The sequence below is a fragment of the Quercus robur genome, chromosome 10, assembly GCF_932294415.1.
Source record: "Quercus robur chromosome 10, dhQueRobu3.1, whole genome shotgun sequence".
In the NCBI taxonomy this organism is placed as follows: domain Eukaryota; kingdom Viridiplantae; phylum Streptophyta; class Magnoliopsida; order Fagales; family Fagaceae; genus Quercus; species Quercus robur.
In genome coordinates, this window is record NC_065543.1 from 3,215,209 (window position 1) to 3,241,986 (window position 26,778).

At 34.4% G+C, this 26,778-nt stretch overlaps 3 protein-coding genes across 17 annotated transcripts in view; all 3 read left to right on the forward strand.

Moving 5' to 3' along the window:
• LOC126702341 (2-alkenal reductase (NADP(+)-dependent)-like) overlaps positions 1-26,778 on the forward strand; it is a 141,443-nt gene that overhangs the window by 42,240 nt on the left and 72,425 nt on the right. For 2 of the 13 annotated variants that reach the window (XR_007647727.1, XR_007647728.1), the window contains exons 1-4: positions 23,792-24,177; positions 24,728-24,905; positions 25,466-25,632; positions 26,321-26,403. The exons of 2 other annotated variants lie outside the window; for them this stretch is intronic. Coding sequence is in view for 8 of the 11 variants with exons in the window: in XM_050401030.1 (XP_050256987.1) it covers positions 18,767-19,015; positions 20,166-20,343; positions 20,613-20,779; positions 21,604-21,686; positions 22,035-22,413 (1,056 nt within the window). In the remaining 3 variants the exon portion in view is untranslated. Of the gene's footprint in view, positions 1-4,710; positions 5,020-18,766; positions 19,016-20,165; positions 20,344-20,612; positions 20,780-21,603; positions 21,687-22,034; positions 22,535-23,788; positions 24,178-24,727; positions 24,906-25,465; positions 25,633-26,320; positions 26,404-26,778 lie in introns of those variants that run through there. 9 more of the 13 variants (XR_007647729.1, XM_050401028.1, XM_050401030.1 and 6 more) reach the window with 8 other exon arrangements.
• Positions 1-26,778, forward strand: part of LOC126702345 (2-alkenal reductase (NADP(+)-dependent)-like) — a 65,539-nt gene that overhangs the window by 12,347 nt on the left and 26,414 nt on the right. Inside the window, exon 6 of one of the 3 annotated variants that reach the window (XR_007647732.1) lies at positions 16,348-16,475. The exons of the other annotated variants lie outside the window; for them this stretch is intronic. The gene's annotated coding sequence lies outside the window, so the exon portion shown is untranslated. Of the gene's footprint in view, positions 1-16,347; positions 16,476-26,778 lie in introns of those variants that run through there. 3 annotated transcript variants of the gene reach the window in all.
• On the forward strand, positions 13,454-16,475 carry LOC126702347 (2-alkenal reductase (NADP(+)-dependent)-like). The gene is made up of 5 exons (XM_050401038.1): positions 13,454-13,787; positions 14,078-14,255; positions 14,525-14,691; positions 15,492-15,574; positions 15,899-16,475. The coding sequence occupies exons 1-5, from the start codon at positions 13,551-13,553 to the stop codon at positions 16,275-16,277; spliced, it is 1,044 nt and encodes a 347-aa protein (XP_050256995.1). The 5' UTR covers positions 13,454-13,550; the 3' UTR covers positions 16,278-16,475.

Below are 26,778 nucleotides of genomic sequence, written 5' to 3' on the forward strand. Positions count from 1 at the left end.
CCTCCTTAGTGATCTGCTGAGGATAGTCACCCGTCGTCACGGCTAGTGTTATTGCGCCCAAAGGGAACACCTTCGAACCCCCAAATCCTACGAGTGGGGCATTCGTTGGGGTCAACCGTTCCCTGTCGATCCTCATTTGCTGGAATGCTGGATAGTACAGGATGTCTGCTGAGCTGCTGTTGTCGACGAGGACCCGATGCATGTTATAATCCCCTATCTGCAAGCTGACCACAAGTGCGTCGTCATGAGGATGGTGAAGTCTCCGAGCGTCATCCTCTGAAAATTTTATGACGGGGTTATCTATTCGCGGCATCTTTGGTACAGATCCTGTGAGTTGGACGCTATAGACCATCCTGAGGTAGGTTTTGCGGGCTTTCTTGGAAGATCCGGCTGCGGCTGTGCCCCCTACGATCATTCTTATGTCCCCTATAGGTGGTCTAGGGCGCTCGTTCACCCGTCGTGGGGCCTGTTCCTCCGGTGTATTAGTTCTTTCCCTGCTGACGAACCTCTGTAACTTCTCTTGCCTGATTAGGGCCTCAATCTGCTGCTTCAGGTCGTAGCAGTTGGCTGTGTCGTGCCCGTCGTCTTTATGAAAGCGACAATACTTGTCTCTTGGTCTTTTGTTGGGGTCTCCCTTCAACTTTCCAGGAAAAGTCAATGCTCCTTCATCTTTGATTTGCATCAATACTTGGTCGATCGGGGCGGTTAATGGGGTGAAATTGGTGAATCTTCCAGTGGGGGGTCTAGGGTACTTTTCATCACGTTGATCCCCGGTTCTTGCGACCTTTCGCCCCCTATCCTGTCGCGTGTCCTCCTGCCTCTCCCTCTTCTTAGGCTTTTCCTCGCAGGCTAGCAATGCATCCTCTGTATTCATGTACTTGGTAGCCCTGTAGAGAACGTCCGTCATGGTCTTCCGGTCATTCTTGTATAAGGAAAACAAGAACTTACCCTTCCGTAGCCTGCTAGTAAATGCAGCTTCGAGTATTTTATCGTCAGTTTCGTCAATCGAAAGGGCTTCCTTGTTGAAACAAGTTATGTAGGCCCGCAGTGTCTCGTCTTCTCGCTGCTTGATGCTCATTAAGCACGCGGTGGACCTTTTGTACCGATGTCCGCCTATGAAGTGTGAGGTGAATTGGGCGCTCAACTCCTTGAAAGTGTTGATGGAGTTTGGTGTCAATCTACTAAACCAAACCCTCGCAGGGCCCTTCAGCGTGGTCTGGAACGCCCTACACATGATCTCGTCTAGTACCCCCTGAAGGTGCATCAGGGTCTTGAAGGTCTCTAGATGATCGAGGGGGTTCTTGACCCAATCGTAGCTTTCGGTTTGGGGCATCCGAAACTTCGGTGGCAGGGGGAATGAGTTGACGGACGTGGTGAATGGTGAGTTAATTCTGTTCACTAAGTCGTCGAGATCAGAAAATACTTGTCCCTTGAGGGCATTCATCATAACCTCCATCTGCTCTTTCATCGCCTGCATCTCTGCGATAATAAGCAAAGGGACAAAATCCATGAGAGACGGAAGGCTTGTGTTTTGCCGCTCCGGTCGGTTTGGGGCGTTGCTGCCCTCTAGCCTCTCCTGCTCCCTTCCTTCAGCACTGTTACCTTCCTGGTTTTCCTCCTGAAGGTTAGGCCCTGCATCCCTTTGGCATAGCTGCTCCTCCAGATCATGGTTCTGCTTTATGAGTCGTTCTACTGCTGCCATGAGGGTCTGGACCTGTCTTTCTAATGCAGTAGATCTCGACGGCTCGTCTTCTTGAACATTGTTGGTGGTAGCCATTGAGCGAGTGAGTACCATGCGACTCTTATGTCCGGGAGGCGATAGTCTGGCTTAAACTCTTCGCGTTTCCCACAGACGGCGCCAACTGATGATGCCGTAAAATCACCAGTGAGCTACACGATCCGCGCTTGCTCAAACTAACAACCTGCAAGAAGAAAGAAGTGATCTTGCCGAGGGCACTGGTGTGGTGTCGGCCAAATACCCTCTGACGGTCAAGTTAGAATTGTTCTCAGCTCTAGAGTGCTAGAGAGGGTGAATTATGCGTACCTTGATTTGCGAGGGTATTGAGACTTTTATAGTAGTAGGTTGACCTCTCCTCCTTGATATAGAAGTCTTTTCCTTATAGGGATCCTCTTGAGTAAACCCAAACATGATGGACAAGACATTTCCTTGTAGAGGGGATTAACGCACGTATCTTCCGAAATGCTCTTTGCGCTAGGTTTCTGATTTCCTTGGAGACTCTACGTGTGCAACAAGAATATGGAATTGCTCTAGGCCCTAGGCTCAACTGTTGCCTGCTCATGGGCTTGGATCCGTCAGGCCCAATGTGGTAAAAGTCCATTATGCTAAATTTTGCCCCTTCAAAAGTGATCTTAAAGAACTATGTGACTGATTCTCCTAAAGAGTCAGACATGTCCGTGAGTAGCAATGGTACCATAAACTTGAAAGCCCCAGAAGGTACTAATGGGGTTGTGGTGAAGAATCTCTACATGTTTTGCAATTCTTAAGCTTGATTTTTAGATTCAAACCGTTCAAAAAATCGCAAAAGAGAAAGGTTTAAGGTTTTTTTAGGTAAAGGTTAAAGTAATTGGCTCAGAGCAATGAAATTTTTTATATTTCCTAAAAAGGAAAAAAAAATCCTATTAAAATTCTATAATACTAATTTTTTAATATTTTAATTTATTTAGTCTTACATCACAATGTAACTTATGTTAATTTTTTTTCGTTTATTTTTATTCTATATATTTATTATTCAATTTCTATGATATTAGTCAAATCTTTTATTAAACTTATAATGAATTTTAATTGGCATGTGTGGTCACATGCTATTACAAAATTTCAAAAATTTTAAAACTTAATTAACACTTCTTAATATTTCTAATGAAAAAGTTCAGTATTCAAATGAATCAAATCTCTCCTCTTGTAATTATTGAATTTATAAGAATAAAAAAAGCATACTATCATTAAAGAACGAAATTAAAAAGTTATTTAGTTCATTGACTTTTACTTCATTTTTAGCTACATAACTTTTTACCACACACCATGTATAACTTTTTTTTTTTTTTTGGGAGAAAGCACCGTGTATAACTTTAAATGAATGAAAAACTAACAAATTTTTACTATAAAATGGACCTCCAAAAATAGAATAAAATAAACTTTAGAAAGTACACATCATGTATAACTTTAAATTAATGAAAAAATAAAAAATTTATACTATAAAACGAACCTCCAAAAATTGCTTTTATGTGGTTCTAGAACCATACTCTTTTCCACAATAAAACTCTCAACTTTTTTTGCATAGATTATCTTTCCATACTATAAAACAACCTCAACTTTCTTGCAACGCATTAAAAAGACAAGCGAAGAGCCTTAAAACCAACCCACATAATTTGATTGTATTGCTAAGATATATATATTTTTTTGATAAGTGATTGTATTGCTAATATATAATAAGAGCTTTGTTATCATTGGCTAGTGGTGGTGGTGATAATGAGCTAGAAGTGAGCAACAAGCAAGTGATTTTCAAGAACTATGTGTCTGGTTTCCCTAAAGAATCAGACATGTACCTTAACACCAATGGTACCATAAAGTTGAATGTCCCAGAAGGTTCAAATGGGCTTTTGGTGAAGAATCTGCACCTGTCCTGCGATCCTTATATGTGTAATCTTATGAAGAAGCCAATCAGTTCCACCACCAATTCCTTTGAGCCCGGTTCGGTGAGTCAAAGCAGAGTCCCATTCTTTTTTTCTTTTTTCTTTTTTTTTTTCCAAAATTATAGCTATGATTCTTATGAATATTTATAATCTTATCCTGTTGAGTAAAACCAAAAAGACACAAACTTGTTCACCATTTTTTTCCATCTGCTAACATGACTTTCACTTTTTCACATATGGGCTTATCACTGCACATAGATTGGTCAAGTATTCCACTTTATAACTGGGGACACATCCCTCTCTTTTTTTTTTCCTTATAAAATCATTAAAATTTAAAATGCAATAACAAAAAATGAAACACGTGGCATGATTATAGGTTGTGATTGGTAGAAAATACTTAAAGTGGGGAAACTGATTTTTATTTGTTTAACTCTATTTTTTTTAATGTGTTATCTTGTTTGTTTTGGTATAATTGATAATGTAAGTTTCCCTTTATTTATTTTTTTTTTAAGATTTTATTTGAGAATAGAGTTCATAATCCATATATGTAGAATTTTAAAATTAAAAAAAAAAAAAAAAAAAAACTTATATACTAATAGAGGAGTTTCTTAAGTCTAAGAATTACATTGGATGTAACTTGAAATTAGCTCTATGTTCGTAATGAGAAAACATAATTTGGTATCAAGTGTCATAACATTAATAAAGTTTTATTCTTAATGGTTAAGTCTTTTGACAATCAATTGCATTAACAAACCAATTAATTTATTATATATAGAGATAAAGATAATTTGTGAATTTGTGTATAAAAAAAAATGTAGAGCCCCAAAAGCTTTTACATAACAGAATCAAATTTTGTTTTTTTTTTTTTCAATTTTATAAAATAGTTCATAGATGGAGAGGAACGTCGTGGTTTTGCGGCGGAGGAAGACGGAGACTACGGCGGCGAAGATTGACGGTTTCGATGTTTTGCCGGCTGATTCTGAAGATGTGCACAATTTAATGTGTGTGGTTTGGAAACAGATCCGGATTGAAGAATTCCTTGTTTTTGAATACTACCACCTCTATCCAAAGTTTCTGGAGTTTGTTCTGCCTCACATCAAAGAGGGGAAGATTACTTAAGTGGAAGACATAGCTGAAGGCCTTGAGAGTGCCCCAGCAGCACTGATAGGGCTCTTCACTGGCCGCAATGTTGGAAAACAGGTAGTGGTAGTTGTTCGTGAATGAATGACTTTGTAGACAACTTCAGGGTCCAAATACTCTTAGGTCCAGGAGGATTATATACTGCAAATGTATTTTCTTTTGGGTATTGGGTTTTGTTGGTAACAATAAAGTTTTATATCCTTCATAAAGTGTTTTGTTGTTGAAGTAGAGTAAATTCTTACCTAGAACCTGTCTTGAATCTTTTTACTCAAATTCATTTGAGTTGGAAATTCTACTAATTTGTTATATCACCTTCACTTAACATCTCCCTTTTTATTTGACATCTAGACTTATGCAAATAGAGTAAAATTTCCTTAAGATCTCAATTCTAAAGTATGAGCCCCCATGTGTATACCTATACCATGAAGTTACAATGATTGTACATGTAATACAGCATACTCATCTAGAGGTGTGCAATGGGATATAAGTTATATCTTAATCTTTATGCTACAATTTTTTTTTTCTTTTGTTATGAAATGTGTGAGTCATATTATTGGATAAGGAGCGGCTGCAAGAGTTGCACTAGTTTGAATCTTTCAATTTCTGTCCCGTTGGGAGGGTGGGTGTCAAAACTCACTTTAAAAAAAGAAAAAAACGTCCAATGTTACATTTTGTGGCACATAAGGTACATGATGGGCCCAGCTTGCATTTGTTTTATTTTATTTTTTCTTCAGGAATCGGTAAGAAAAATTTTAGGTTAAAATGCAAAATCTATTGTTTATGTTTTACCAAAATTCATTTCAGTCCTTTAATTTTGCTTTCTTTCATTTCAGTCTTCTAACTTTCAAGTTTATTCAATTAAGTATTTTTTATTAACTTATGTTAAATGTTATGGTTATTTTATTTTATTTTATTTTTAATTTTTTTTCAAAAATTTTAATTAAAAAAATTCAATTAATGATTGATAAATATTTTTTAGATTTTTTTTTCAAAAAAATTTAACAAATGTTGACGAAAAGACCTTATTTGAATAAATCTGAAACTTAGAGAACTGAAATGAACAATTTTAAAAAGTGGTGTATTTACTTTTCATTTTTTTTTTTTTAATATTCAAATCCTGAATTTGAATATGGAAAAACACTCATTTTGACATTTGGTAGTGTTTGGTAAGTTTAGAAAAAATAAAACGATCTTCCGTGGGATCATTGGGATTGAGAATCGCTGGAGTAAGTATGAGACAAAAAAGACCAAAAAAACCTCACAATACTTTGTACTATACATATACTTAGGGGTAATAAAGTAATTATGGTCCTATTAGTTAAACTATTCACTTGTCAAATCACATCCAATCACCCTCTTAACAAAGTTCTCTCTCTCTCTCTCTCTCTCTCTCTCTCTCTCTATATATATATATATATATATATATGGATTTTACTAATATGTGCTATAAGGACACACAATAATAAACCAATTTTGGAAAAAGTTTATCGGAAATTGAAAAAGTTTTGACAACTTTTTCAATTCCCAATAAAACTTTTTCAACAATTATATATATATATATTGGTTGAATGAATATTGGTTTCATTTTCAAGTTGAAAGGAGTAATGTGATCCTATGAGGACATTAATAGCTCCCTCATCATCTTGAGTCTCTTATTCACTCGCGAGTAACAGCTCAACCATTAAGTCAACTAGCACATAATGCTCTAACAATATTTTAAAAGAGATAATTTCATTTATTTTATAGATATCAATTTTCAAGAACTAATAAATTTTCCAAAAGAAAACGAAATTTTAATTACTGCTGATGAGGATAAAAGAAGAGCCTAGCCTCAGACCGACGGTTTTGTGCTATTTTCGATACGTAAACAGACGGTGCGATGGCCGACGGTCATAGAAGTGACGGTCTCAATAGTTGACGCCCAAAAAGCTGAGGGAGATAAATTTTTGGCTGACGGATCGAGTATAAGTTGACTTGCTTCCCACGCTATGAGTAAGGAGTTGTCTTGTTTCCCACGCTAGAGAATATTCGAGAGACTCCTATAAGGAAAGGATCCCGAAAAATACGCCCAAAAGGACTCCTATAAGGAAAGGACTTCTACTCCAAGGGAAAGAGGGATGACCCTTGCTACTATAAAAACCTTAGCACCCTCGTGACCCAAGGTACAGATAATTTACCCTCTCTAGCACTCTAGAGCAGTGAGAATAGTTCTAACTTAACCTTCGGAGGGTATTTGGCCGGTACCACACCGGTACTCCCCGCTAGGTTCTTCCTTTTCGTTGTGTAGGTACCGTTGGCGACGTACGAGGAACGTGTGACTCACTGGTGGTATACTTCCGGCATCATCAACTGCATATCCTATAAAGATTAGAGGGTAATTTCTTACGGCTTGTATATACAAAAATTGAATCTATATCTTTAGGAACTTTTCTAGAATCCACGATGTAACTAAATAAAGAATAAAAAAAAAAATCTTTATCCATGTATTGGGAAATCATTGATTAATTCCACTCTCATCATATATAGTTTAGTCCAACATGAAACCACAAAGAAATAATTAACTTCTACAATCAAAGAAATGGACCGAAATAGACCAAATAGACTGAAGTGGACCGAATGAACCGAAGTGGATCTAAGTAAACCGAAGTGGACCAAATTGGACTGAACTGGACCGAAATAAACTGAAAGGACCGAACTGGACTGAATAGACCAATGTGGACCTAATTGGACCGAACTGGATTGGAGGACTAAACTGGACCGAAGTTGACAGAATGGACTGAATTGAATTAAACTGGACCGAAATAGACCGAATTAAATTAGGCTGGAACGAATGGATCGAAATAGACCAAATGGACTGAAGTGGACCGAATTGGACTGAACTAAACCAAAATTAATCAAAGTGGACTAAACTGGACTGCAAGGACTAAATTGGACTGAATGGACCTAGTGGACCAAATTGGACCGAAATAAATTGAAGTGAACTGAATTGGACCGAAGTTGACCGAATGGACCGAATTGGATTAAACTGGACCGAAATAGACCGAATTAAATTATACTGGACCGAATTGGACAGAACTGGACCAAAGTTGACCATATGGACCGAAAAAAGACCGAATTGGACCGAAGTGAAATGAAATGTTGTTGTGATGTGGCTTAGGAGGAGCATAGCAACAATAAATATAATGTTTTATCTTTTAAATATTATATTTATTGTTTTAGCTTTTAATTATTAGTATATAGATATATAGATTAGGCAGTGGTCTATGGCCCTTAAATGGGGAAAAAAAAATCCTATTAACCAATAAAATATATTATATCTATCTTACTCTAGCTAAAAAAATAATAACACTTATTTCTATTTTCAAATTATTTGGAAATATCACTGAAAATATCTTACTGGATAGTGCATCTATGATTCAAAACCATCTTCTAGTATTGTGCTATTAATGTCCATGTTAACTTTGTCTTTTTGGTAGGTTTCATTGGTGGAGTGGGTTTCTGGCTTGGGAGTTTTGGTAGCTATTGCCTAATCATGTTTTGGTCTTTGTATACTGTATAGATTGTATTTCTTGTTCCAATACCAATAAAATATCTGATTCATAATAAATAAATAAATAAAAATCAATGTATTCTCTATTAAATCAAGAGTCATTTCTTGAGATTTAGGGGCATCGTATATATATTTTTTATGACGAATTGTTATCTTCTTAATAAGTCAATTGTTTGGTTAGCCCATAGAGTATGGTAACATAATAGGGATGTTAAAACTTGGGCAAAGCAGAATACTTATTTCTCTAAATCTAATTATTATTCCCATGACTTTGTACCTAATCTGCGTTAGTCTTTCCCATGTACCATGTTCCTCATAAATAAAAATGACCAGCCCAAATTAACAACTTTACTTGAGTACCTTCAAACTCATTGAAACACGCCACCTGAATGTTCTGCAAGCTATCTCTCATACTCATCTTCGACACGTGATTGATTCTGTCTCTTTTGCATTTGCAAGGTCGAGATTTCTCTGCATTCATAGCTTGATATGCAGTACAGATAAAAGAGACTTGTTTTTCAGAGGCAATAAGTGCGTGAAAGCATATTTTCATTATTTTGGGTATGTTTTCATTTCATTGAACAAAGCATCTCCTTAAAACCTTTCACATTTTTGGCAAAGCATCTTTGCTTTTCTTCTCTGTTGTACTAATAAATCAGGTCAGGCTCCCACAACCACTCGTTTTCATCCTCATCCTCATTCCCAATCTATATAAAATTAGGACATTGTTAACAGGTGCCGACCATAATAAATAGTACCATACCATGGTTACCTTAGACGTCTCTAATGTGCTCCAACAGTAGCCTCCGGTAAAGTCTAGTGTTTTCAAATAGATAATGGAGATTTGTGTCAGTTTCACCCTTCGTCTTTTTTACTTTTACTGCGAGTCAAAGCTTCATACCTTCATTTCACCATTCAAGTCTTCCACTGTACATGGTTACCTGCTGCCTCGGATATCTCTCTCTTTGTCCCCCTCTCTCTGTACTTGTAAAGCTAGTTCCTTCCACCAGTTGGACAAGGGTTTTTTTTTTTTTTTTTTTTTTGAGGTAGTTGTTAAGTAAAAATTGTTATCAAGCGCAACTTTGTGTTTAAAAGTGTTGTCTTTGGTTCATTTACTGTTAAATCTTACTCTGTCTTCTTTTCTTTGATTTTTGACTTCAGAACCGTTGTTCTGTGGAAATGGGAGATGCATGCAAAGATGGGAGCAAATGGGCTGAAGACATTTGTTGGACCCATTTCCAAACCTTTCATTCCTATCAGTTTCCCCTCAGTGGTTTTGATCGCCAGCTTGTAAGTTTAAGGACTTCCTTTTAGGATCTACTGAATTTCATGTTTATGTAAAGTTTGAAAACACTAAGTGGTAGCCTTGCTTTGGGGTCTGCTAAAATGTGATACTTCTTTTTATTAGAGTGCAAATGTCCTTTCTTTTTACATGGAAGAAGAAGAAGTATCATATTTTAGCAGACCCCAAAGCAAGGCTACCACCTTTAAGTGTTTTCAAACTTTTCATAAACATGAAATTCAATAGATCCTAAAAGGAAAAAGATAGTCCTTAAACTTACAAGCTGGCGATCAAAACCACTGAGGTGAAACTGATAGGAGTGAAAGGTTTGGAAATGGGTCCAACAAATGTCTTCAGCCCATTTGCTCCCATCTTTGCATGCATCTCCCATTTCCACAGAACAACGGTTCTGAAGTCAAAAATCAAAGAAAAGAAGACAGAGTAAGATCTAACAGTAAATAAACCAAAGACAACAATTTTAAACACAAAGTTGCGCTTGATATTGAAACAAGATTAGACCCACTTAAGAACTAAAGCAAATTTTACTTAACAGAAGCAACAACTACCTCAAAAAAAGAAAAAGAAAACAAGTGGAACGAACTAACTTTTCGAGTACAGAGAGAGGGGGACAAAGAGAGAGATATCCGAGGCAGCAGGGAACCATGTACATTGCAAGACTTGAATAGTGAAATGAAGCTATGAAGCTTTGACTTGCAGTAAAAGTAAAAAAGACGAAGGGTGAAACTGACACAAATCTCCATTATCTATTTGAAAACACTAGACTTTACCCGAGGTTACTGTTGGAGCACACTAGAGACGTCTAAGGTGACCATGGTATACTATTTAGAGTAAATTTCACAATAATTCCCTGAGCTTTATAATAATAGTTTATAATAATACGTACATAACATTCTAAAACCCACCCATTTGATCTTTACAAGACAATTTTATCTTTGATAGCCAAACATCGTTACTTTCATTTTCTTTTCTCTCTCTTTCTGTCTGCCTTTCCCCATATTCGCCCTCTGTTCTCTAAGTTCTCTTTCTCAAAAACTCTCTCTAACCTCAGGCTAATTGTTTAGCAAATCTTGCCAGAAATCAATTTTATTTGAGTGGTTATAATCCCTAATAGCTAAACACCGTTACTTTCATAATGCCCTTTACAAGTAATCCCAAAGTACCAGAAAAATCAGCACAGTAACAATACCAAAATCTCTGAATCCATAAAAAACCGTATCAAAAATCTCCACAAAAAAAGCACAAAAAAAATATTTCTTTCAAAACCAATAGAAACCCAAGAAAACCAGCAAAAACCCAGGCCAAACAACACACAAATACCTTTGTAAATTCCTAATGAAATCTCCTAAAAATCCCAACAAAAACCCAAAAAAACCAACAAAAATCACAGCCAAACAACACAGAAAACCAGTATATCCCAACTATCTTCATAAGAGAAACCAGAAAAAAACAAACCATATCACAAGATCAACCATGCCGCGATCCACGACGCGGCCGCAAGAGTCTGTCGAAGGCGAGATCTAGATGGAAGCACCACCGCCACTACCGCGTAGGTTCCGATCTGAGAGATAGAGTCCGTCGACGGCTTTGATTGTAGTGGGAATCGGGAAGATCCTTGCATGGTGGTTTTTCTGATGCCGGTGACCAAGCCATGAGTTTCACCAGAGATAAGCTTCAGTTAGAGAGAGTTTTGAGAAAGAGAACTCAGAGAACAGAGGGAGCCTGGCCTGGTTTAATAGTACAACAGAGAAGAAAAGCAGAGATGCTTTGCAAAAAATGTGAAAGGTTTTGAGGAGAAGCTTTATTCAATGAAATGAAAACATACTCAAAATAATGAAAATATGCTTTCACGCACTTATTGCCTCTGAAAAATAAGTCTCTTTTATCTGTACTGCATATCAAACTATAAATGCAGAGAAATCTCGACCTTGCAAATGCAAAAGAGACAGAATCAATCATGTGCCGAAGATGAGTACGATAGAGAGCTTGCAGAACATGCAGATGGCGTGTTTCAATGAGTTTGGAGGGTACTCAAGTAAAGTTGTTAATTTGGGCTGGTCATTTTTATTCACGAGGAACATGGTACGGGAAAGACTAATGCAGTATAAATTCATGGGAAAAATTAGATTTAGAGAAATTAGTATTCTGCTTTGCCTAAATTTTTACCATCCATATTATGTTACCATACTCTATGGGCTAACCAAGCAATTGACTTAACAAGAAGATAACAATTCATCATAAAAATATATATACGATGCCCCTAAAGCTCAAGAAATGACTCTTGATTTAATAGAGAAAATAGATGACCTTCGTTTTTACAAACTTTAGAGCATCTCCATCAGTTTGTGCATAAATTTTTCCATTTTACACATTTAAAACTTATTTTTTCTATTTTACACTCTCACTTTTACAAAACACCCACATCAGTTTGTCTATTATACACGTTTATTCAAATAAAATATTCTAAACCCAACCACCATCAACCCGATCAATACCCAGCCACCATCAATGATTAATCCCTAGCTTCCATCAACCCGATCAATACTCATCAAAATCATCAAAAACCAACCACCATCAACCCACAGATCATTACCCATCAAACAAAACTTATCAAACAAAAAATTTAAAAAGGATCAAAGTCTAGTGTTTATTAGTGAGGCTGGATTGATTGGCGAGGCTGATAAGTGAGGCTGATCGGTGAGGCTGGACTGATCGTAGTCAGTGAGGCTGGACTGATCGTAGTCAGTGAGACTGGACTAAGGGACTAGAGATAAAAAACAGAGATGTGAAACTGAGAAGCTGATCGGTGAGGCTGATCGACGAGGCTAGACTGATCGGCGTTGGTAAGGCTGGACTGATTGTGTCAGTGAGGCTGGACTGAGGAACCGGAGATAAAAGAGAGAGAGGTGAGAGTTAGAAGCTGAAATGAGAGAGTGAGGTGAAGGAGAGAGAAAAAACTATAAAATAATAAATGCAAAAGCTACAGTAACTGTATATACATATACAGTTACTGTAATAATTGTGCATAAATGCACAATTTTAAACAAACTGATGTGGTTTTTTTTTAGGCCATAATGTGTAAAAAAAATCACTTTTTCTATTTTACAAAACTATCCACAATCTGATGTGAATGCTCAATCTTTATGTAGTGTATTGCATATACTAGATTGCATGGAGGAGATCAGGTGGAGAATTCTAAGCCACTTGAGCCAATCAGTCTTTTTTTTTAATTAAGAAAATTTTTTAAAAAATCCAAAACGATGTCATTTTGATTAGTTGATAGCAGCACTTAACAGAAGTTTAACAAATAACTGAATTGATCATATTTAAAACTTAAAAGGTTAAAATGATAAAATTAAAACTTAAAAGACTGAAATGACAAAATATAAAATTTAAAGACACAATTTTATATTTTGACCAAACTTTTATTATAAAATGGACCTCAAAAAAAAAAAAAAAACAAAAACAAAACAAAACTCTAGAAAGGAGTGTAGTAGTGATTGATGATTATTTATTTATTTCATGCCCAAAGTGTGGGCAAGAATGTAAACATACCGCAAAACAGTCGGCATTCACTACGCTACTATCTGACGCAACATCACTTATTTCTTTCCACACAATAAATCAATCCCTGACGCATTCGCTCACGTCACTAAATTTCTTTAAAAAATTCTAAGAGCACCTGAAACGGTACAACAATAGTGAAAAAAAAAAAAATTGATAATGTAAAAGTGCCTCGCAGCAGGTTACAATCTAACATATAAAATAGTCGGTAAAAATTGCATCAATTATTTTTCCATACTATAAAACAACCTCAACTTTCTTGCAAACGCTTTAAACCCAAGAGCCTTAAAACCAACCCGCATAATTTGATTGTATTGCTAATATACAGTAAGAGCTTTGTTATCAATGGCAAGTGGTGGTGGTGATAATGAGCTAGAAGTGAGCAACAAGCAAGTGATCTTCAAGGACTATGTGTCTGGTTTCCCTAAAGAATCAGACATGTACCTTAAAACCAATGGTACCATAAAGTTGAAAGTCCCAGAAGGTTCAAATGGGCTTTTAGTGAAGAATCTGTACCTGTCCTGTGATCCTTATATGCGTAATCGTATGAAGAAGTCAACCGATTCCTTGGTGCCCGGTTCGGTGAGTCAAAGCAGAGTCCCACTCTTTTTTCTTTTTTCTTTTTTCCCCAAAGTTATAGCTATGATTCCTATGAATATTGATAATCTTATCTTGTTGAGTAATACCCAAGACACAAAAATCTAAAACCAATATTTTTAATTGCATAAATATAATGATAGATTTGATTATCATAGATCTTTTGGCCAACTAAGAGCTTAAGGTTATATCTACTATGGTTAATGAGAGGGTATCAGATTGATCTTGTTTCAATTGTGTACTTTAATAATGAATTTAATGTTGAAATTATGCAGCCCATTGTTGGATTTGGTGTGGCAAAAGTTGTAGATTCTGGGAATCCAAAATTCAAGAAAGGTGACTTAGTTTGGGGAAGAACTGGATGGGAAGAATATAGTTTGATTACAGATGTTCAGGATTTGTTTAAAATCGAACACACTGATGTGTCACTGTCCTACTATACTGGTATTCTTGGTAAGTCTATCCAAAATAGAACTTATTTTCTATTAACTCTTATATATGATGAGTCTGATTGTAGCAGCTAAGTTGTAAGTGGGACAATTTTTTTAAACTGCCATTATTGGATCACCTAGCTGATGTTATATCTTGAGATTGAGGTCATCCTGTAGTAATTAATACCATTACAGATGTGTTAACAATTTGGCTAGGTTTTTTTAGCATGCTGTGTTAACAATTGTCTTGCTTTTTGCCAAAAGCTCATTGAACATTTTCCTTATGTGTAGGTATGCCTGGTTTAACTGCTTATGGTGGTTTTTATGAGGTTTGCTCTCCTAAGAAAGGAGAGTATGTCTTCGTTTCAGCAGCTTCTGGGGCAGTTGGTCAGCTTGTTGGGCAGTTTGCAAAGCTGTTAGGCTGCTATGTTGTTGGAAGTGCTGGAAGCAAAGAAAAGGTGACTTCTTGAATATGAGTGCTCAATGATTCAATTCAATTAATATTGATTTTTCCATTCTATTTATAATTTGATGTGCTTGATTCAATTGGTTGTGTCCAGCTAATATGGGTTTGATCTGAATCAGTTCTACTGTTGAGATACTTCATCTTAATTCCTAAATGAACAACTCTCTTCTCTACTGGCTAGCACATAGTTGCATTCATCTTAATACATATATAAATGTACAAAAATCTAGTGAACCATTGCAATCTAACTCGAAATTTTCCTCCCAATTTGCCATGTTCTCATGGACCAAAAGATAAAAGGAACCAATATAAACATTTGAAGAGTTAAGTATAAACTAGTGGACACTTTTGTGTGGTCATTTTTAAATCTCGTTTGAAGTGTAGATATTCTCTTTTCCTTACCTAAGATTAGTACAGAACTATTTGGTTGTTATGAATTTTTTAAAGTAAGTATTATGGTTATTAATTTGAAAATTGTTTTCCTATTGATGGTCCATATGCATGCAAACAGACACTATAACAAATATAAACATATATGTTCACTGATATTAATGTATTTGTCCTATACCGTGTCTAAATATTTGCGAGTCAAATGCCAAAGATAAAATTTTAGGTCAAAATATGCCACCCTTGTCCATTTTCACAAATCATAATAGATATTGATCACCCCTGCACACTTTGGCAACTTCAAATCTTATTTATGAGTTGGTCTGCCTGACCAGTGGGCAGCCTCACTAACCAGTATTTTTCTGTTTGCTTTTGTTTTTTTTCCTTTATCCTTTCTGCAACAAGGTTGATTTGCTGAAGAACAAACTCAAGTTCGATGAGGCATTCAACTATAAAGAAGAGTCTGACTTGGATGCAGCTTTGAAAAGGTTAGTAATAATATTTGTTCTAATCAGAATATAAAATATCATTTCAGTCTTTAACATGGTCACTGATTTGATACTGAAGAAAACATTGGACATCCTTTCATATATATTTTATGCCTTGGAAATTTTTTATGGGAAAAAATGGTTATATTGTAGATTAATTTGTCTTTCAAGCCTTCATTAAAAAAGGAAAAGATAGATAAACAATAAGGTAGGAGCATGATATATTAAGTTTTACTCTATTTACTAGGGAAAACAAGAGACTTTTGGACCTCTATATCATATTGCTGGTCTCAATCTAGTGTGAATGTTATATTGTCTTTTCAGGTACTTTCCTGAAGGTATTGATATTTACTTTGAGAATGTTGGGGGAAAAATGCTTGATGCAGTGCTACTCAACATGAGGACCCATGGTCGCATTGCTGTTTGTGGCATGATCTCACAGTACAACCTTGAGAAGCCGGAAGGTGTGTACAATTTAATGCACATGATTTACAAACGGGTTCATATGAAAGCATTTGTGGCTTTTGATTACTATCACCTTTACCCGAAGTTTCTGGATTTGGTTCTGCCTCACATTGCTGAAGGGAATATTGTATATTTGGAAGACATAGCTGAAGGCCTTGAGAGTGGTCCAGCAGCCCTTGTTGGGCTATTTTCTGGCCTCAATGTTGGTAAACAGGTAGTTTTAGTTGCTCAAGAATGATTGACTTCATGACCAAAAGCTCTAGGTCTCTTGGAGATTCCTACTGTAAATAAACCTTATGCGTCTACACCTTTGGTGGACGTTTCAGGTCTTGGTGTTCATGAAGAATTGAGTTTACTAAGTAGATGTAATGTCATTGACGTCAAGAATTTCAGAAATAGCAGATCTTATGATGCTACAAGCTCAAATTCACTTCAACATGCTAACTTCATGCAATGCAATAATTCGGTAATCGTGACTGTAATTAATGTGTCATGCTAATATTTTCATGCTTGTAAAACCATTGTATCTACTCAACAATTTGGTGTTCCCCCTCACTATCTTGAAAAAAATTTCAAACAAATGTTAAACAACTTACAACTAAACTTGGCTAGAATTTATTAAATCAAGATTTTTCAATAAAATACTTGTCTGAACTCTGAAAATCTTTCAGAATGTTATTGAATAAAGTTTGATCAACCAACCATTCCCTATAACTGGCTGGGTTACAACTTTAAAAACTTGAAGCCACCTCAATGTTTCTCTTGGAAATTCTAAGAAAGTGTCAATTGAGCTACAATGCATTTGGAACATCATGAATAACCATTTTTTTTTTTTAATTTTAATAATTCCAGAATTATAAGGATGGGGAAGAGAATTTAAAGTTTTAAACCCTTAGCATTTGCATTAGCTCATGCAAAAATTTCTCTTTATTTTAGCATAAGAACCTTCTTTTTTCTATTTTACATACTTATTTTTCAAAAACACCATACATCAAATTATCTATTTTACACTAAATTTTATCAAAATATTAGTTTTTCTTAATTTTTTTAATTATTTTTCTTTTTTCACACACAATAATTATCATATACTTTCTTCATTTATTCTTGAGATTCGTAAAGAAAGAAAAAACTACTAAATACAAAATGAATGGTATCAGTATAAATTTATACAGTTATTTTAGCTAAGTTGTAAATTTAAATAATTATATATAAACTGATGTAGATCATTTTTAGACAAAACTACGTAAATTACTAAATTTTACACATTTTATGGTTGAAATAGTTGGACTGGCTGGTTCAGTTCAATTTTTAAAACCATGACCTTTGACCAAACATGGTAAATATCTATCTGACGCATTTGCATATACCGAACATATGTTTTTTCTCCACCACAATAAAATAAACAATCCTGATGCATTGGCTGATCACACCACTATTATTTTTGACCGTACTACTCTTGTCTAGTTATCTCATCGTTTTGTTTTGTTTTGTTTTTTTTTTTTTTTTTTTCACTTCTTCTGTATTTAACACTCATTGATACTACTACTAGTAGGAGCTTCATTTATTCAAAAATGGCAAGTGATGGTGATGATGAGCTAGAAGTGAGCAACAAGCAAGTGATCTTAAAGAACTATGTGACTGATTCTCCTAAAGAGTCAGACATGTCCATGAGTAGCAATGGTACCATAAACTTGAAAGCCCTAGAAGGTACTAATGGGGTTGTGGTGAAGAATCTCTACATGTCTCGCAATTCTTAAGCTTGGTTTTTAGATTTAGAGATTTTAGACCGTTCAAAAAATCGTAAAAGAGAAAAGTTTAAGGTTTTTTTGGGTAAAGGTTAGAGTAATTGGCTCAGAGCAATGAATTTTTTTATATTTCCTAAAGAGGAAAAAAATCCTATTAAAAATCTATATTACTATTTTTTTAATATTTTAATTTATTTAGTCTTACATCACAATGTAACTTATGTTAATTTTTTTTTCGTTTATTTTTATTCTATATATTTATCATTCAATTTCTATGATATTAGTCAAATCTTTTATTAAACTTATATATGAATTTTAATTGACATGTGTGGTCACATGCTATTACAAAGTTTCAAAAATTTTGAAACTTAATTGACACTTCCTAATATTTCTAATGAAAAGGTTTAGTATTCAAATGAATCAAATCTCTCCTCTTGTAATTATTGAATTTATAAGAATAAAAAAAGCATACTATCATTAAAGAACGAAATTAAAAAGTTATTTAGTTTGTTGATTTTTACTTCATTTTTAGCTACATAACTTTTTACCACACACCATGTATAACTTTTTTTTTTTTGAGAAAGCACCATGTATAACTTTAAATGAATGAAAAACTAACAAATTTTTACTATAAAATGGACCTCCAAAAATAGAATAAAATAAACTTTAGAAAGTACACATCATGTATAACTTTAAATTAATGAAAAATTAAAAAATTTATACTATAAAACGAACCTCCAAAAACTGCGGCATTTTATGTGGTTCTAGAACTATACTCTTTTCCACACAATAAAACTCTCAATTTTTTTTTGCATCAATTATCTTTCCATACTATAAAACAACCTCAACTTTCTTGCAACGCTTTAAAAAGACATGCGAAGAGCCTTAAAACCAACCCACATAATTTGATTGTATTGCTAAGATATATATATTTTTTGATAAGTGATTGTATTGCTAATATATAATAAGAGCTTTGTTATCAATGGCTAGTGGTGGTGGTGATAATGAGCTAGAAGTGAGCAACAAGCAAGTGATCTTCAAGAACTATGTGTCTGGTTTCCCTAAGGAATCGGACATGTACCTTAGCACCAATGGTACCATAAAGTTGAAGGTCCCAGAAGGTTCAAATGGGCTTTTGGTGAAGAATCTGCACCTGTCCTGCGATCCTTATATGTGTAATCTTATGAAGAAGCCAATCAGTTCCACCACCAATTCCTTTGAGCCCGGTTCGGTGAGTCAAAGCAGAGTGCCACTCTCTTTTTTTGTTTTTTTTTTCCCCCCAAAATTATAGCTATGATTCTTATGAATATTTATAATCTTATCCTGTTGAGTAAAACCAAAAAGACACAAAAATGTTCACCATTTTTTCCATCTGCTAACATGACTTTCACTTGTTCACATATGGGCTTATCACTGCCCATAGATTGGTCAAGTATTCCACTTTATAACTGGGGACACATCCCTCTTTTTTCTTATTCTTTTTTCCCTTATAAAATCATTAAAATTTAAAATGCAATAACAAAAAATCAAACACATGGCATGATTATAGGTTGTGATTGGTAGAAAATACCTAAAAGTGGGGAAACTGATTTTTATTTGTTTAACTCTATTTTTTTTTTAATGTGTTATCTTGTTTGTTTTGGTATAATTGATAATGTAAGTTTCCTTCTTCTTCTTCTTCTTCCTCTTTTTTTTTTTTTTTTTTTTTTTTTTTTTTTTTTTTTTTGAGAATAAAGTCCATAATCCATATATGTAGAATTAAAAAAAAAAAAAAAAAGGATTATATACTAATAGAGGAGTTTCTTAAGTCTAAGAATTACATTGGATGTAACTTGAAATTAGCTCTATTTTCGGAATGAGAAAACATGATTTGGTATCAAGTGTCATAACATTAATAAAGTTTTATTCTTAATGGTTAAGTCTTTTGTCAATCAATTGCATTAACAAACCAATTAATTTACTATATATAGAGATAAAGATAATTTGTAAATTTGTGTCCAATTTGTGATGATTGGTTACAAGTCACTGTCAATTTCTAAATCCATTATTTAAATTTCACATATATATATATATATATAATGATAGATTTGATTATCACAGATCTTTTGACCAATTATAATGGTCCATTTGGATTAAGGAGGAAGAAGGGAGAGTAGAGTAGATAAGAATTGGCTCAAAATTAATCTATTTTCAGCCAATTCTACTCTCCTCCACTCTCTTTCCCTCCCCCTCAATCCAAACAGGCCCTAAGCTTAAAGTTATATCTACTATTTAAAAAAAAAAAAAAAAAAACACTTCTACTATGATTTATGAAGGGCTATCAGATTGATCTTGTTTTAATTGTATACTTTAATAATGAATTTGATGTTGAAATTATGCAGCCCATTGTTGGATTTGGTGTGGCAAAAGTTGTAGATTCTGGGAATCCAAAATTCAAGAAAGGTGACTTAGTTTGGGGAAAAACTGGATGGGAAGAATATAGTTTGATTACAGATGTTCAGAATTTGCTTAAAATCAAACACACTGATGTGCCACTGTCCTACTATACTGGTATTCTTGGTAAGTCTATCCAAAATAGAACTTATTTTCTCTTAACTCTTATATATGATGAGCCTGATTGTAGCAACTAAGTTGCAAGTGGGACAATTTTTTTAAACTGCCATTATTGGATCACCTAGCTGATGTTATATCTTGAGATTGAGGTCATCCGGTAGTAATTAATACCAGATCACATATTGCAAGTAATTTGGCTAGGTTTTTTGGTATGCTGTGTTCACAATTGTCTTGCTTTTTGCCAAAAGCTCATTAAACATTTTCCTTATGTGTAGGTATGCCTGGTTTAACTGCTTATAGTGGTTTTTATGAGGTTTGCTCTCCTAAGAAAGGAGAGTATGTCTTCATTTCAGCAGCTTCTGGGGCAGTTGGTCAGCTTGTTGGGCAGTTTGCAAAGCTGTTAGGCTGCTATGTTGTTGGGAGTGCTGGAAGCAAAGAAAAGGTGACTTGTTCAATATAAGTGCTCAATGTTTCAATTCAATTAATATTGTTTTTTTTCCATTCTGTTTATAACTTGATGTGCTTGATTCAATTGGTTGTGTCCAACTAATCTGGGTTTGATCCGAATCAGTTCTACTCTTGAGATACATCTTAATTTCTAAATGAACAACTCTCTTCTCTATTGGCTAGCGCGTAGTTGCATTCTTCTTAATAGATATAATAAATGTACAAAAAACTGGTGTAGCATTGCAATGTAACTCAAATTTTCACCTCCAATTTGCCATGTCCTTGGGGATAAACAAAAAGAAAAGAAAAAAAAAGGAACAAATATAAACATTTGAAGCGTTAAGTATAAACTAGTGGACACGTTTTTTTAGTCATTTCTAACACTCATTTGAAGTGTAGAAATTATGTGTTCTTTACCTAAGATTAGTACAGAACTATTTGGTTGTCATGCATTTTTTGAAGTAAGTATTATGGTGATTAATTTGAGTTTTTTTTTTTTTCCTATTAATGATTCATATGCATGCAAACAGACACTGTAACAAGTAACAAGTATAAACATATATGTTCAACGATATTAACATATTTGTCCTATAGTGTGTCAAAATATTTGCAAGTCACATGCCAAAGATAAAATCTCAGGTCAAAATACGCCACCCTTGTCCATTTTCACAAATCTTAATAGATATTGATCACCTTTGCACACTTTGGCAATTTCAAATCTTATTTATGAGTTGATCTGCCTGACCAGTGTGGGCAGCCTCACTAACCAGCTTTTTTCTGTTGGCTTTTGGTTTTTTCCTTTATCTTTTCTGCAACAAGGTTGATTTGCTGAAGAACAAATTCAAGTTCGATGAGGCTTTCAACTATAAAGAAGAACCTGACTTGGATGCAGCTTTGAAAAGGTTAGTAATAATATATGGTGTAATCAGAATATAAAATATAATTTCAGACTTTAACAGGGTCTCCGGTTTGATACTGAAGTAAACATTGGACATCCTTGTTCTCAAGAAAGAGGACATCCTTACATATATATTTTATGCCTTGGAAATTTATTACGGGAAAAAATTGTTATATTGTGGATTAATTTGTCTTTCAAGCCTTCATTAAAAAAGGAAAAGATAGGTAAAGAATAAGGTAGAAGCATGGTATATTAAGTTTTACTCTCTTTACAAGGGAAACCAAGAGTCTTTTGGACTTCTATATCATATTGCTGGTCTCAATCTAGTGTGAATGTTGTATTGTTTTTTCAGGTACTTTCCTGAAGGTATCGATATTTACTTTGAGAATGTTGGGGGAAAAATGCTTGATGCAGTGTTACTCAATATGAAGACCCATGGTCGCATTGCTGTTTGTGGCATGATCTCACAGTACAACCTTGAGAAGCTGGAAGGTGTGCACAATTTAGTGCACATGATTTACAAACGGGTTCAAATGAAAGCATTTGTGTTTTCTGATTACTATCACCTTTACCCGAAGTTTATGGATTTGGTTCTGCCTCACATTGCTGAAGGGAAGATTGTATATTTGGAAGACATAGCTGAAGGCCTTGAGAGTGGTCCAGCAGCCCTTGTTGGGCTATTTTCTGGCCTCAATGTTGGAAAACAGGTAGTTTTAGTTGCTCAAGAATGATTGACTTCATGACCGAAAGCTCTAGGTCCCTTGGTGATTCCTACTGTAAATAAACCTCAAGCGTCTACACCTTTGGTGGACGTTTCAGGTCTTGGTGTTCATGAAGAATTGAGTTTACTAAGTAGATGTAATGTCATTGATGTCAAGAATTTCAGAAATAGCAGATCTTATGATGCTACAAGCTCAAATTCACTTCAACATACTAACTTCATGCAATGCAATAATTCTTTTGCATCTTATGGTTCCTATCTATTCAATCTCAACCATGTGTTTCTATTATCACTGAAGGGTGTTGACTACACCAAATCGGTAATCGTGGCTGTAATTAATGAGTGTCATGCTAATATTTTCATGCTTGTAAAACCATTGTACTCAAGATCTACTCCATAATTTGGTGTTCTTCCTTACTATCTTGAAAAAAATTTCAAACAAAAGTTAAACAACTTACAACTAAACTTGGCTAGAATTTCTTAAATCAAGATTTTTCAATAAAATACTTGTTTGAAATCTTTCTGAATCAAGTTTGAACAACCAATCATTCCCTATAACTGGCTGGGTTACAACTTTAAACATTTGGAAGCCACCTCAATGTTTCTCTTGGAAATACTAAACAGTGTCAATTGAGCTACAATGCTCTTGAGACATCATATATAACCTTTTTTTTATTATTTAAATTTTTTAATAATTCCAGAATTATAAGGATGGGAGAGAAAGAATTTAAAGTTTTAAACCCTTAGCATTCAATTAAGCTCTTGCAAAAAAACTCTCTCTATTTTAGCATAAGAACTTACTTTTTCTATTTTACATACTCATTTTAAAAAAAATCCCATGTCAAATTATCTATTTTACACTACATTTCATTAAAATATAAGTTTTTCTTGATTTTTTAAAAATTGTTTTTCTTTTTTTACACACAACAACCAGTCAATTACTATCCACTCTCTTTTTTCATCCTAAAAAAAGAAAAAAACAACTAAATGTAAAATAAATAGTATCATTGTAAATTTATACAATTATTTTAGCTAACTTGTAAATTTACACAATTATATATAGATTGATGTGGATCAGTTTTAGGCAAAACAATATAAATTTATACATTTTTCTATTATATATGGACTGATGTGAATGCTTTTAGCTCTTCTTATAATTGGATTGTAATGCTTAGCTCTCCTTATAATTGGAAAGAACGTAATGCCACTATGCTAGTGAGCAACCGGACTCTTGGGTTGTATAACTTTATCCGAATGAAAAACTAAATTATCTTTAGAGACCTCACCTCATCCACCTTTTGACCAAAGTCGATGCATGTCTAAACATAATACTATCTATCTGACGCATTCGCATATTCCGAGCATATATATTCTCCACCACAATAAAATAAACAATCCGGTAGCAACATTCCCTAAACCAATCACAAAGTCTGATTGCACAGTACTCTTGTCTAGTTATCTCATCGATTTTTTTTTTTTTCCTTCTGTATTTAACACTCATTGATACTACTACCAGTACGGGCTTCATTTATTAAAAATGGCAAGTGATGGTGATGATGAGCAAGTGAGCAACAAACAAGTGATCTTAAAGAACTATGTCACTGGTTCTCCTAAAGAATCAGACATGTACGTGAGTAGCAATGGTACCATAAAGTTGAATGTCCCAGAAGGTACTAATGGGGTTGTGGTGAAGAATCTCTACATGTCTTGCGATCCCTACATTCTTATCCAAATGAAGAAGCCCGACACAGACTCCTCGAAGCCCCCCGTTTCAGTAAGTCAGATTTATCTTGTTTGTTTGGGTAGTAGTAGTAGTACAAATTATGAAAACGTAACTTTTCTTTCTAAAGTAAGATCTGGAATAACTAACTTAACTGAACTTTGTTTCTAACAGGAAAACATGATATGGTATTGAGGGTCATAACATTAATAAAGTGTTATACTAAGTTGTGACATGAATCCAAATCTTCTGAATTTTACCAACAACCTTGTAGCTCAACTGATACTTAACACACTTTTGAATTGTGAAATCATTTGTCGATCAAAGACATTCAAAATACCCTTTAATTTACAATACAGAGAGATAAAGATAGGATGTAAATCTGTGTTCCATAATTGCTGACCTACATTTGATCCAATTTATTGCAAATAGTTGCAAGTCACAGTCAATTTCTAAAATTATTATTTAAATTTGATTATTATAGCTCTTTTGGCCAACTAGAAGCTTAAATTTAATTACATCTACTATCTATAATGAAGGGGTTTCATATTGATCTTGTTTCAGTTGTGTACTTTAATAATGACCTTCATGTTGAATCATACAGGCACTTACTGGATTTGGCGTGGCTAAAATTTTGGATTCTAGGAATCCAAATTTCAAGAAAGGTGACTTCGTTTGGGGAATAACAGGATGGGAAGAATATAGTTTAATTACGGATTTTCAGAAAATGTTTAAAATCCAACACACTAATGTGCCACTGTCCTACTATACCGGCATTCTTGGTAAGCCGATTTTCTTTCCCTTTTGATATATACTTGAGAGATGAATGTACAGTTCTAGAAAACTAATTATTACTGTTATGGTGATATTTGAACCAAAGGAACAGATGGGATTTTCTTGATTGTTCTTGTTAAGTTTGGTCAAGATGATTCTGATTATCAGTAAGCAGATGCTGCATGTGACTATTGATACACACTTCTTTCCCGGTTGATCTACCTGCATGTGATATTCTTGTAAAATCTAATAATTTAAAGTAGCCTACCCCAGATGGCTTTCAAAATTATTTCTCACAATCATAAATCAAGAGTACAAAATTTTCCAATCCTGAGCACTTTTTTATACATTTTAATAAAGTGGTAAGTTGTTTATCCAACATAAAACTTATATACTATTGGTTCTTATTGGTGAGTCTGATTGTAGAACTAAGTTGCAACCGGAAAAAATTATTTAAATTGCAAGTATTAACTCAATTAGGTGAAATTATATCTGTAGATTAAGGCCATCTCATGGTAATTTATCTAGCTTGCTGCAAAAACCTCATTAACATTTTCCTTATGTGCAGGTATGCCTGGTTTAACAGCTTATTGTGGTTTTCATGAGGTTTGCTATCCAAAGAAAGGAGAGCATGTCTTCATTTCAGCAGCTTCTGGAGCAGTTGGTCAGCTTGTTGGGCAGTTTGCAAAGTTGTTTGGTTGCTATGTTGTTGGAAGTGCTGGAAGCAAAGAAAAGGTGATTTGCTGAATATGAGCACTCAATGTTTCAATTCAATTAATATTTTTTTCCATTCTGTCTATAACATGATATACTCAATCCAATCGGTTGATTTCTTCAATCAATCTGTGTTTGATCCAAAGCACTCTTAACGTTGATATACTTTATCTTAATACCTAAACAAGCAACTCTCTTCTCTAATGGCTAGAGCATAATTGAGTTTGTCTTGCTACATATATTAGTGTACAAAGAACTAGTGAAAGATTGCTAGCTTTTTGCATGATTTGCCATGTCCATAAGGACCAAAAAATAGAAGGAACAAGAAATTTGAAATGTTTCGCAATAGTTGACAGGACACTGTGGTCATTTCTAACACTCATTTGAAGGGTATAAATTCTATTTTCTTTACCTAAGGCTAAGATTAGGTTGTTATGCATTTTTTATATTAAGTATAAATATATATGTTAATGATATGAACATACTTTTCCTATCCGGTAACTAAATATTTGCCAGTAACATGCCAAAGAAAAAATGTTTGGGGCAAAATATGCCACCCTTGTCCGTTCTCACAAATCATAACAGATATTGATCACCCTTGCATACTTTGGCAATTTTAATCTTCTTTAGGAGTTGTTGTGCCTGACCAGAGTGGGCAGCCTCACTAACATTTTTCTATTTGTTTTATTTTTTCCCTTTCTGCAACAAGGTTGATTTGCTGAAGAACAAATTAACGTTTGACGAGGCTTTCAACTATAAAGAAGAGCCTGACTTGGATGCAGCTTTGAAAAGGTTGGTAGTAATATATGTTCTAATTAGAATTATAAAATTTCATTTCCCTCTTTGACAGAGTCACTGGTTTGATACCGAAGTAAACATTGGACATCCTCGTTCTTAAGAATGTGGACATCCCTTCATATATATATATATATATATATATATATGTATCTTAAGCCTTGGAAACTTTAAAGTAAAAAAAAAAAAAAGGTTATATTGAGGATTAATTTTTCTATTTCACTATTATCTTAGTCCAAGACTGACACCTCTTTTCAATTGCTAAATATAGCGTGTTGTGATTAGAGCATCTCTTTTACATGGTACCACCACTAACACCACTTTTATCATGAACCAATCATCACAGATCACGTCAACAGTTTTGAAAGATGT